Consider the following 12,451-nt stretch of genomic DNA (forward strand, 5'->3'; position numbering starts at 1 on the left):
TGGCTCAAGTGGCAGCTCTCATGTCTAGCACGTGAAAGTCCCAGTTCAGTTCCTGAGCAGAGCCAGCAGGGGCCAAGCCATGCGGGGGTGGGCCCTCAGGAAAAAAAGAGCAACAATATAATGAAGCTGAATGGCTATTCCCTGGTCACAGTGTTATAGCGCAAATGCTCGGGTGGCCATTGCCATCTCAGGAATTTCAAATGGACTGAGCTGTCTCAGTGATAAACCAGACCAGGTCTTCCTGTGTACCCATTTCTCAGAAACTGACTGTAAAGGTGGAGTGACTTCCCCAGGGATAACTAGGTGCTGATGACAATGTATTTCTTGGCTATTTTTCAATGCAGGGAGATGTCCTTTATTTCATCTTGATTTTGGAAAGAAATTGTCTATGTCAAATGGATATTTGCTTTTCTGAGTAATCTAAATCAATGGCCTTGAAATACATATATTTAAAAATTGTGGATCTTCTGAGGACGCTGAGTGGAAAGAATATTTGCACCCCATGTTCATAGCAGTTGTATTTGTGAGAATCAAAATACAGCATTGATTTTAATATCCAGACAGATGACTGTGGTCTCTATCCTTACCAGAAAACTACTCTATAGTTCAAAGAGATGAAAGTAAGTCTTTGGGGACAAAAGGGATGGAATTTTGGGAGATGAAGCTAAATGAGATAAGAGAGGAAGTTAAAAAATAAAAACAGGGGCTGGAATGATAGCACAGTGGGTAGGGGGCATTTGCCTTGCATGCGGCCAATCTGGGTTCAATTCCCAGTATCCCATATGGTCCTCTGAGCATCGCCTGGAGTAATTACTAAGTGTATGAGCCAGGAGTAACCCCTGTGCAACGCAGGGTGTGACCCAAAAAGCTAAAAAAAAAAAAACCAAAGATAATGCCTGCCTTCATTCATATACAGAATATGCAAAGCTAAAGCAAACTGCCCAAAACAACAAAACTAATCCCTGGGTTTGGTATATTGTAAATCGACATTCATTGAACAATACAACAATATTGTTAACAATGACAACTTTATCATTTTATAACAACATCGTATAATTTTACAACAGTGTTGTAAGCCAACAATAATGTAAACCAACAATATAAACTAGTAACAACAGCCACAAGAATAACATCAATCCTCTCTGCAGATGTTCAACAGAACAGTCAGGAGGTCTACTTCCTTTCCTATTTTTAGTGACCTGTGAATTTCACAATACAAAAGAAGTCCGGGTTCATCTTTGGAAACGAGAACCATTGCTCTATTTATTTCCTCTCCGGTGTGAGAAGTCTTGTGAAGCAATAGAGACATTCGGAAGACTGGAATCAATTACATGAGGCCACTGGTCTGGGTGCCCCCGAGTCCCATGAACTGTCATCCTACGAGGCGCGGCCAGTCACCCCCTGGGTCAGAGGGGTGGGAGCACAGCGGAGCAAAACTCACCACAACACGTGTGTCCCCAACTGTCCCCATAGACACAGCCTCCCGAAGAGCCAAGACCAGAGAGTCCCTCCCTCCGTGGGGCCCAGGGTTTAAGCACTGGCTCGCGAAGGGCCTCACAGGCCAGGACGCACGTGGGCGGCAACGCGGAGGCTGAAGGCAGTTGCAACACTCAAAACCGGAGCCATTAAGGATGGGAATTCTGGACTCGGGACTCTTGGAAAAGTTCGTTCTCTCCCTCCCTCCCTCCCTCTCCGCATCCCTCCCTGCCCCCAGAAGGGATCCAGAAGTTTCCTCTGAGAGTTTTTGTAGATGTCCTTGTAGGCAGTTCGTCCCTATGGAGATCAAAGAGAATTCTGGGCAGTTGTTTTCGAGTTATTAATTAAGTGAAATTGATCTGCAATTATTCTTGCAGTTAACTGAACCGTGATCGAGAGGAAGATAAAAGACAGAGTCGGGCTGACTGTGTCTTGATTCATTTCCTCTTCATAACAAGTACCTCTCCTTCCCTCCTTTTCAGCCCCTGGCCAGCCACAAGCCCGTCTAACAGCGAGCGTCAAGCCAGTTCCCCCGAGCGAGCTCGGGCGTGGAGAGAGCTGACTGACTGGCTTGCTGGAGAGACCTGGGAAAGGCCAGTGGCACCTGGCGTGGAAGGCTGGAGGTCAGCTGCTGAGAAGAGAGACGAGGGTTGTGGGAATGGCTCACAGCCCCTTTGGGGGGAGTTTGGACTGGCTGGTGTTTGGGGGGGCCTCGGCTGGTGGGACAGTCCCCAAAAGTCAGCCAACCCTCTCCACGGACTCAGAACACAGCACTCCCGGGTCTTTGTGAACTCGCACCATGGCGTACCGCAGCCAGGGCCAGAAAGTGCAGAAGGTAATGGTACAGCCCATTGACCTCATCTTCAGACACTTGCAAAATAGATGTCGAATTCAGATGTGGCTTTATGAGCAAGTGAATATGTGGATAGAGGGCTGCATCATTGGCTTTGATGAGTATATGAACCTTGTGTTAGATGATGCAGAAGAGATTCACTCAAAAACAAAGTCAAGAAAACAACAGGGTCGAATCATGCTAAAAGGAGATAATATCACTCTGCTCCTGAGTGTCTCCAACTAGAAACCATGGGTGAAGTGAGAAATCGTCGAGAAGGTGCTACAGTTTGTTTTCTAGGTGTTTCTTTGGGGAAAGTAGTTTTAAAACATTTGTTCATATTGTTTGGATCATGGTTATGTTAATATTCGATGACAATAATAAAAAAAAAAAGAATACAGCACTCCCATTCAGCCCGGAGACCAGGGTAGGCGGGGGAGAATCAGAAAACCCACCCATCTGTTCAGCCCTTCTGTAACTCTACCCTGTAGGGTCTCTGGTTTGGGAGTCAGAATCCTCCTGCCCTCAGGTGGGCACCTTCCCTGACTTGGACTTTGCCTGGAGTTGTGGGGTGTGAGTCCCCAGACCCGGTCCTGGGAGCCAAGCACACTATCATTCATGGGCTGGTCGGATCATGATTCACCCAAGGACCATGAGGATGAGAAGACGTGGGAAGGGCTGTAGAGAAAGTGGGGTCCTGGCAGTGCGTTCTGAGGGTAGGGCAGAAGAGGACCTTTAGGGTCCAGAGGGGGAACACATTGGTGACAGATGCAGAAGGCAATGGAAGCAGAGGCCTTCCCCACTGTGGTGGTGAGGCCAGGAGGCCGGTGTCTCTGGTCCCCAGTCCCTGACCCAAGGCAGCACAGCTTTGGGATCAAGACGTGTGTGGAATGAGGTAGCAATGATGGGGGGGGAGGGGAAGGTGGCTGGAGCGGAGGGTAGCAGGGGAGGTTCTCCTTGGTCCAGGACACCAGGCATTGCTGGGAGAGTGAAGCCTCATCTGCACTACAAGAGCGAGAGAATTCATAGGCTGAGAATGTGTTGCCTTCTCTGAACCTCAGTTTCTCTCTCTAGCAGGCTCCACTGAATCATGCCTCCCCAACCCGCAAGATGTCCAAATCTTCATCCTTACAACACTTGCCTCATGCCCACTATTTGACAGATATGATGAAGTTAGGAGTTTCCACCCGGGAGCTCATCCTGGATTTTGGCAGGACTGGTGTCACCATCACCTATTCTAATGAGAGCGACACTGGTGTGTTGGCACAAAAAGGCACATGATGAGTGACAGGGTTAAGGTTGGGGTTAGGGTCAGGGTTGAAATGATACGAGGGAGAGATGACAAGCTGGGGGGGCGGGTTGGGTGGTCTTAGAAGCCGAAGAGGCAAGAACAGCATCCCCTATGCCTCCAAAGGAAAACAGCTCTGCCGGCACCTCAATTTGAGCAAGTAGAACCTGAAAGTGCACCCGTGGGGATGCCCTGCTCGGAAGACGGCTGAGCAGGGGAGGATACAAAACTGAATGCTCTAAACCAACCAAAGGGTCACCAATCATCTTTTTTTTCTTTTTGTGTCACACCCAGCAATGCACAGGGGTTACTCCTGGCTCTGCACTCAGGAATTACTCCTGGCGGTGCTCAGGGGACCATATGGGATGCTGGGAATCGAACCTGGGTTGGCCACGTGCAAGGCAAATGCCCTACCCGCTGTGCTATCTCTCCAGACCCAGCCAATCATCTTTAGCTTGCACCTCAGAGGCTGGATCCCGAACCCAATGTCACTCCCAACTTCTCCACCCTGAACCAAAGGAAATTGGGGCGGCAGGGGGAGGAGGCAGCTCTTCCCAGGAAACCCCAAGAGCACTTCAGGAGCGTGGGAGCCAGCGAGACATGCCTGATGCCCTCATCTCTGAGAACCCTCGGTCCCCATGTCATGGGTCCCAGGGATGCGTGTCTGGATTCCTGCAGCCCAGCTGTATGCATCTGTTCTCTGAGCCTTCCCAGGACAGCTGGGACATGGGCACGCTCTCAGGAAATGTGGCCGTGAAGACCAAACAGTCACCAAGCTGGGTGGATGGCGTGGGTGAGAGAAGGTCATTTCCCAGTGGGCTGCCCTGCTCTGCAGTATCGTCCCATCTGTGTCCCCGCTGGGTCCCTACACGCCTGTGCTTCATCTGTACCTGAATTTGGGGGGAGACAAATGGGCCAGGCCCAAGCCAAGTGGAGAAATAAAATTCAAGCAGTGGAAGTCAGTCTCTCTCTCTCTCTCTCTCTCTCTCTCTCTCTCTCTCTCTCTCTCTCTCCTATCTCTACTATATCTCTATTCTCTCTCCTACCAGAAACCCAACAACCCCTGAAAGCACTCACTCCCAAAGTCCAGAATTTGATTTGTTTTCTTTTTGGGTCACACCCGGTGATGCACAGGGATTACTCCTGGCTCATGCACTCAGGAATTACTCCTGGCGGTATTCAGGGGACCATATGGGATGCTGGGAAGCGAACCCAGGTCAGCAGTGTGCAAGGCAAACACCCTACCTGCTGTGCTATTGCTCCAGCCCCCAGAATTTGATTTTTTAAAAATTATATTTTATTTTATTATTATTTTTAAAGTTGTTCACAATAATTTATTATATTCAATATTTCAGCACCAATCCCGACACCATTGCATCATCCCACCACCATTAATTTGAATTTTCCCACCACCACACAAACCTGCCCCAGAGGCATGTACTAAATAAGTTATTTTGTACTGCTTGTTATGAATAATCTGCTAAAAATGGTCCAAAAATATTTCCTTTGAGGAAAGCGTGTGAAGAGTGTTGCACCTCACCCTGGAGCCATTAAGTCCTTGTATAAGAGATTACTAACTTATTGTTACAGGTTGCCCCTCATGTGCTGATATATGTATATATATATATATATATGTGTGTGTGTATGTATATATGTATATGTGTGTATATATATGTTGCCTTCTACATTACACCCTATTAAATGTGACGTGCTACTCACATCAGTGGCACAGAATATGAGATATTGTTCTCCAAAAATTCTAAAATTTTGAACAGGGTGATACAGCTAGAGTGAAATTTTTGACTGGATGGTGACTTTGGGGTGCAGAGGCATCTCTGTGGCATATTGCTCTCTTCCTCTTCCGAAATTTATCTGTGAGTCTCTGGACTGTGGCCATTCGTGAGCTTATATGGCGCCAGAGGCAGTTCACAGGTGTCACCACCAGGCTCCAGGAAGCACAGGGGGGTGGGAGGGAGGTCACCCATTCTCAACTTCATGAAAGCCTGGAGGTTTCAGCCACAAAACCCACTTACCTTGTTCTTCAGCAGATTCCTTGTGGATGATGCTCGTCCTGAGCCCGTGGAGATTGGCTGTGGGCATGGTGGCAATTGGGTTCTGGAGGGTTAGGGCTGCTGGTGCTCTGTTGTGACAGGAAGAGGGACTCACCTGCCCCTGCTGCCCTGGATGAGACAGCCTGGCGTGGGGTGCAGAGGCATCTCTGCAGCATGTGGCTCACTTTCTCTTCTGAGATTTGTGAGTCCCAGAATTTGGTTTTTAATGGACAGCTTCCTGATTTTTTGTGCCTGCACCCTCCCAGAGGAAGTCAGATGTCCCCCAATGCACCACCCAGGGTACCCATTTTCTACTTGATCCCCCACCCCCACTCATTGTTCTTGCGCTCCACGCACCCTGTGGAATCTGCTCTGAGCCAAACAGATTCTATCTCATCTCAAATGGCCACGTGAAGGATTCTGGGTAAAATGCTAGGGCAGCTAGTGGTGACCCTGGAATCACTGGGGGCAGCCACAGACCCTCCGAGGCAGCCTTGAGTTTCAAGACCCCTGCCAACAAACCATGGATAAACGGGCTTAAGAAACAGTCCTAAAGTTTAACCACACATGCCTACTTCAGTCCTCTGTCCTGCCTGGCCCTTTCAAGAACCACCATGGAGTTGCCTGGGAATGGGGCTCGGTGGTAGAGCATCTGCCCTTAAGACTTGAGGTCAACAATTTGATCCCCAGCCCCAACCCTCAATGCTGAGCAAGATCCTGAGACACTGCCATTGTGATCGTGGGTACCACAAGTGTGATTTCTGGCAGCTCAGTGCGTGAAAGTCCCCAAACCAAGAATATGACCCCTGGCAGGAAATTATATTGTCATTGGAAGGGCAGGGGGAAAGGTCTCCACCAGGGCTGCCTCCAAGCACGCGGTCTGAGATCACGATCCCTGTTCTAGAACAAACGCTTTCTACTCTTCCAGCCCAGGAATCTCGGGTGGCAGCCCCCCAGAGAGGGCAGACCCTAAGACTTCCTTTTTTCCCCACTATAAAGCTTTCCCTCTGCCAGCCTTGAGTCACAGCCAAACATAACAAGCTCCAAATAAATAGCCTGTGCTTGCCGTCCTTTGGCGGGTGTTTATTTCTGCACAACTCGTCTGTGTGGACTTGGGGGTGGGAATGTGCTTTCTGCTCCAGGCCATGGATGGATCTGGACTCCTGCCATCGGACCCGAGGGACGTGGACTGTGATCTCCGGAAGCCCAAGCCCCATCTCCAATTCTTTCTTTGTGGCACGTGCCCCTAAGCTGCCCCCCCACCCACACACACACATCCCAGATGGAGGAGGAGAAGAGTGTGATGAAATAGTGACCCAGCTCTGTTTGAACTTGAATTAATTTGGGGACTCAGGGCAGAACATAAAGAAAGTCATTAGTGAAGGCGAATGGAAACCATCCCAAATTGGAGTTTTGTTTTTAAGCAACTCTTGGGAGAGAACAAGTTAGGCACCAATCCAACATATTTCCCCAGCCCCCTGCCCAAAGATCTCATTTTAAGAAAAACAATGAGAAGGTATGTTTCAAGTGGTGTCATAGGAGATGTTAGAAGCTAATGTGACTGATCAAAAAGCTATCGGGGCAAGGAAATATCCAGATGGTTATGAGGTAGAGATATTACAGGCACTCTCCACGGACTTCTCACATTGTTGGTCTTTGAAAATAAGGTCCACATGTGACGCTCTCTAAAGCATCATTGTCAAGATCGCCCCGAAGTTTAGACTGAGACAGTATCCAGATGGATTTTCGTGATGGGAACCTGGCTCCGAGGACCCACAGACTTTTCTCCCGGGTTATTTATCATTCGCACTCTCTCTTCCTCTTCCCTCTTCCTCTTTCTCTGTGTAAATAAAAATAAAAAGCCAAGCTTTTTTAATGACTTGGGAGATTGTTGACTTTATGGGTAATTAAGGAATTTGCTTTTTGGATTCCGACTCCTGATTTAAATCCTCTGTCCATATTGTGGCTTTTGTTATTATTATTATTATTAATTATTATTATTTGCTGTGGTGGCACCACTTTTAATGGTTTGGAATAAGAATGCCATTTTCCATTTTATGTGGTCATTTTGCTGCTCTTATACAGACCCCATTTTGAACTCCTTCACCCCACGATCCCAGCAGGACGGTAGAACATGGCAGAACAGACTGTGGCCCCCTCCCGCCTGTGTGAAACCGAAGCATCAAAGAGGCAGAAAGCTTAATCCAAGCGCATCCATGAGCAAAGTGGGCCCAAACCTAGGCCTTCCTTTATCAAGGGTTCACTGCCTGCAATGGGGCTTGCAATCCATCTCTCTCTTGGACACAGTCCTGGTCAAGTTTTCCCTTTGAACGGGCAGAAAACGTTACTGAAAAATAAAGTGAAATCAGTTTTGATTAAACCCGGGAAGGAGGAATTGAGGGAAATAGAGAGAAAACCACTTTCCGACCAGAGTGGCCTAAAATTTGGGGGTGGTGGGGTAGGGGAGAGCCCAGAGGCACAGTCCAACTTGGTGCCACCAGCCCCACATGGCTCTGGAGCCCTTGGTGTACAACGACCAATTAACAATTGTCCCCTTTTTTAATTCCACACCCTCCCCAGAGACTGTGCATGGGACAGGAATCAAAACGAACTCAATAATTCTTATATCGATTAACTGTTGACCTGGTATCTTGGCTTAACCAATTACTCAAATAAACTCCATGTTACAGAAAGAATAGGGATGAGGCAGTATCGAACAGTGATAAACCCTTGGCTCTGAGTCACAAAACTGATGAGCAGGGAAAGGGTGAAAGCTTAGAAGGGGTCAGGGGAGGTGAAGATTAGCCTAGTGATGGCTTAAGAATAGAGGTTGCGGGACTGGAGAGATAGCACAGCAGGTAGGGCGTTTGCCTTGCGCACAGCCGACCCAGGTTCGATTCCCAGCATCCCATATGGTCCCCTGAGCACCTCCAGGAGTAACTCCTGAGTACAGAGCCAGGAGTAACCCCTGTGCATCATCGCCGGGTGTGACCCAAAAAGCAAAAAAAAAAAAAAAGAATAGAGGCTGAAGGTGGGAGGCAGTTTGGTGGTGGTGACAATGCCGTAACTTTTTCCATCAACGTTATAAACGTTAACACTATTGAAACCATGTTGCCTAAACTGTAATTAAAATTTTTCCAATAAAATAAGATCAAGTCCACGTATAATTTAAAATTTTTAATGTGACCACCAGAAAAAAGAAAAAGCACACATGTGGCTCACATTTGGGGCTCACATTTGATCTCTCCTCAACCACGGTGGTCCAAAGGCTTGGCCTTGGCAAGATTGGTCACTCAGGTGTGAGGGAGTGAGGCCAGCCACATCTGAACAGGACAGAAGCCCACGGAAGGCAAGGGAAAATCTGGCGCTCCTGGCCCCCGGGAAGGGAGGGGGTCTTCTGAGGCAAGAACATTAAAGGCTTAAAGGCAAGGCTTCCATGAGGCCAGTTCAATGAAAACATTTTCATTTCAGAAATCTCCTTTCTTTCCTAAACTCAACCCAAGGCAAAATGGATTATTGCTTCCTGGAAATGGAACCAGGGGACTTGAAAGTGTTTCATATTAAAACCAGAAAAACCCAAGAAGGGGAAAAATAATTACATTTCTAAAAAGCTTTTGAGAACAAATGCTTGCTTGTGAGAAATAATTTTCCTATAAATATTTTATTTCTCCCTTTTTCCTTTTGTTCCACAGCTGAGGAGTTCCACATGGTGCCAGGAGATGACTGTCCTCTGGGGAAGATCAAAAGCACCCTGCTTCGCTTGCGGTGGCCTGCTCTCACCCGCTCGGACTCACGCATGAAGTGAGCGAAACCTTGGAAAACCAAGACGGGCCAGAAAAACCCTCTGCTCTATAACCACCCCATCAGGGGTTGCCAACAGAGTCAAGGCTTAGCTGGAGAAAAAATTGCTTGTGGCTATTCTGTGGGCTATACCTGCCCAAAGTGAAAAACATCATTTAAGTTGTGTGAGTAGCCAGTTACTCCCGTTAGATGCTACTGATGAAGGCAGAACACCAGGAGCCCGTTAAGCGTGTCTAGATAAAGATCAATGGACCGAGCAAGTGGCATTCTCTAGAACAAAAACGCTTGTGACCTGAACCGGGATCTTAAACATTCCTAAAACCCAGAGCCCAGTCCCACACTTGTCCTTGAAGTGGGACTGTTAAAGCAGGAAGTGAAGAGTATGTGTGTTGGTGCAGATTATCAAGACCTCCGATTGCTCCCTTATTTACAACACTCCCCATTTGGTCATGCCCTCATAAGGGCATGGCCAGTCAGCCAACTAGCTAGGGCGTGGGGGTCCAGAGCAGCTCAGGTCACTGTTGGGGTGTGTGTCGGGCTTGCTGTCAGGGCTGTGCTGAGCCCATGGAGATGTGCCTCTGCCTGTTGATGAGGAGGAACACTGAAGGCCCCCGCTGGCTGCTGCTAGTCTTACCATCCTCAGGCACCCGAAGCTAGTCCATAAGCTCCCTCTCAATGGCTGGATCCATCCATCAACCCAGCCCAAAAGCTGAAGGAAAAGTGAGGGATCCCAGGGCTTCACCTGGAAAACCAGGGGAATGAGAAGAAGGGACCCCACGTGTGGCCAGCCGTGAGCCTGTGTGGCAGGCTCCTTTGATACACGGGTGTGTCCGTGCCTTACCTAGAACACTTGGCCCCAAGGAGCAATGCCCAGGGGCTCTATTTTACCCTCTTTGCGTTTGGGGGCCTGATATGTGGCAGGAATGAATTTGCTCCATGTTGCTTCTGGGAAACAATTTGCCACGGGTCTCATGTTCCTACTTAAGTTGCAAGCAAGGCACCGGCGGCTCTTTGTTCCAGTTCTATCTTTCCCAGGACCATGCTGGAGATAGTATCTCCCTCTGGAGCACGGAGATTGCTTACGCAGAAGACAGAAGAGGCCTCTTTCTTGGGAGCAAAGAGCAGGGTGCCTTCGGAAAGAGGAGCAGCGGGAACTTGGTCTCGCTCCTGTGTCACAGCCTGCCCTGTGTACCAATGCGGGCTGGCCTTCTCTCCCTGGAGTCTGCGGGCAGGGGCTGGGGAGACCCCATTCCAAGTGGAAGCTCTGGCACGTGCCCTTGTGGTGGGTTGAAAACACGGGACTGATGGACTGATCTGCCCACGCTCACATATTCAGTCCTTAACCACCATCTGCTTTCTTGTTCAGGCGAAAACACCAACAGAGACTTTTAAATTCACCAGGGCAGACACGGAGCATTTGCAGGGAAGGTCTCTTAAGGCTGGCGTTAGGGCTAGCGCAGAGCACTGCATGCTTTCATCAGCAGCGCCTCTGAGCCTGGCTGAGCACCTTAGGTCTAATCCTCCACTTGGTGGCGGTTGGGTGAGAGACAGTGACATTCAAAATCTGTTGCCCTGGCAAAAATTTTTCCCCTTCCCATAAGACAAGGAGCAGGAAAACCAATCGAATGCAGACCATCAATTTGTAAATGAAAACAATGGAATTGAACTACCATAATGATTTAATTTAATGCTTGTTAGATGAAAAATACATGAACGAATTCTGTTTTAACACTTGGAAATTTGACATTGTTCTTTCTACACTCAAACTCCTATTTTCACCCTCCGCTTTATTCTAGCACTACATTTTGTAAAAGTGTAAAAATGTTCAAGTTGCCTAGTCTTTTGTCGTAGACCAACAATAAAAGTATACAGAGGCATATGCAAATGAAGCCTCAGAATCCTTAGGCTGTAATTTTTTTGTTCTGTTTTGTTTCTAGATTGAACAATCAATAAGATTAGTGTTACCCACTTCCTTGGTGCTGTCAGAGAGAGACCCATCCATAAGAGAGCCAACAGCACCCAGCCTTGTAGCCAACTAAATCCAGAGGCCCACAAGGCCGACAAGACTCTGGTGAGTTGGTAAAAGACCACCCTGACTATACTTAAGGTAAACCTTTAACATGGAAGTTTTATACATAAAGCATGTAATTTACAACAAGTTATTAATAGCATGAGAAAGAAAATGGTCCCCAAACTCTCTGTGGCCAACTTTTATGTAAAATATTATTTCTAGCCCCTTTGGTGAAGTACTTATGATCTTCGTAAATAAATGCCATGCCATTTCTGGATATTAACAGGTTGAAGAAATCCCAAGAAATTCTAGCTTCCCATTCTTCTCTCAGAAGCCATTATCACTCAAGGCGGGCAGCCCTGGAGTGACAGTACTTGCTTTTCCTCAGGGATCTCTTCCAGAATTGAACCCAGAAGAGGCTGAATATTTGGGAAGCTCTTCCTAGAGATCCCATTTGAAACAGAACTTCAACACAGACTCATAAGTTTATCTCAAGAGATATTTTAATAATTGATAATGTAAGCTAAACTTGTTACATCAGCTTCTACTTATAGACAAAGGCATCAAATACAACCATGAACTGACAGGCAACATTATCTGCATGAAAAATCCAGGAACAATTGATATTTTTAACACCTGGCCACTTTACATTGTTCCATTTGGTGGCAGGGGGACACAGCTGATGGGGCCATGTATGTTCTAACACATGTAAGTTCCCTATTACTTGAGTCATATTCTCATCCCACATTGGAACTTCCACTCTTCAAATTCATACTTCTACTCCCATTTTTTATCATGTTATGCTATTTCTTGCAGCAAATGTCTAAAATTGCTCAACTCATAATTTCCCACAAGTCTATGAATTTTGTTTTGTTTGGGGTTCCCACCTTGCTTACGACTAGCTCCGGGTTTACTATTGGCTCTGCACTCAGGGATCGCTCCTGGCAGTGCTGGGTGACTATACGCAGTGTTGGGGGTCCACCCTGGGTGGG

General features: G+C 47.6%; 1 protein-coding gene across 1 annotated transcript; it reads left to right on the forward strand.

The window, feature by feature from the left end:
- The first annotated feature begins 2,261 nt into the window (after window positions 1-2,261).
- On the forward strand, window positions 2,262-2,662 carry LOC130016318 (small nuclear ribonucleoprotein E-like). The gene has a single exon (XM_056106994.1). It carries the CDS (start codon window positions 2,276-2,278, stop codon window positions 2,552-2,554), a length of 279 nt encoding a protein of 92 aa, XP_055962969.1. The 5' UTR covers window positions 2,262-2,275; the 3' UTR covers window positions 2,555-2,662.
- The last annotated feature ends 9,789 nt before the right edge of the window (window positions 2,663-12,451 follow it).

This window comes from Sorex fumeus, unplaced genomic scaffold (assembly GCF_029834395.1).
Source record: "Sorex fumeus unplaced genomic scaffold, SorFum_2.1 ptg000151l, whole genome shotgun sequence".
NCBI classification, from domain to species: domain Eukaryota; kingdom Metazoa; phylum Chordata; class Mammalia; order Eulipotyphla; family Soricidae; genus Sorex; species Sorex fumeus.

Coding starts and splice junctions, on each gene's coding strand:
- LOC130016318 (XM_056106994.1), top strand. CDS start 2,276: ATGGCGTACCGCAGCCAGGGCCAGAAAGTGCAGAAGGTAATGGTACAG.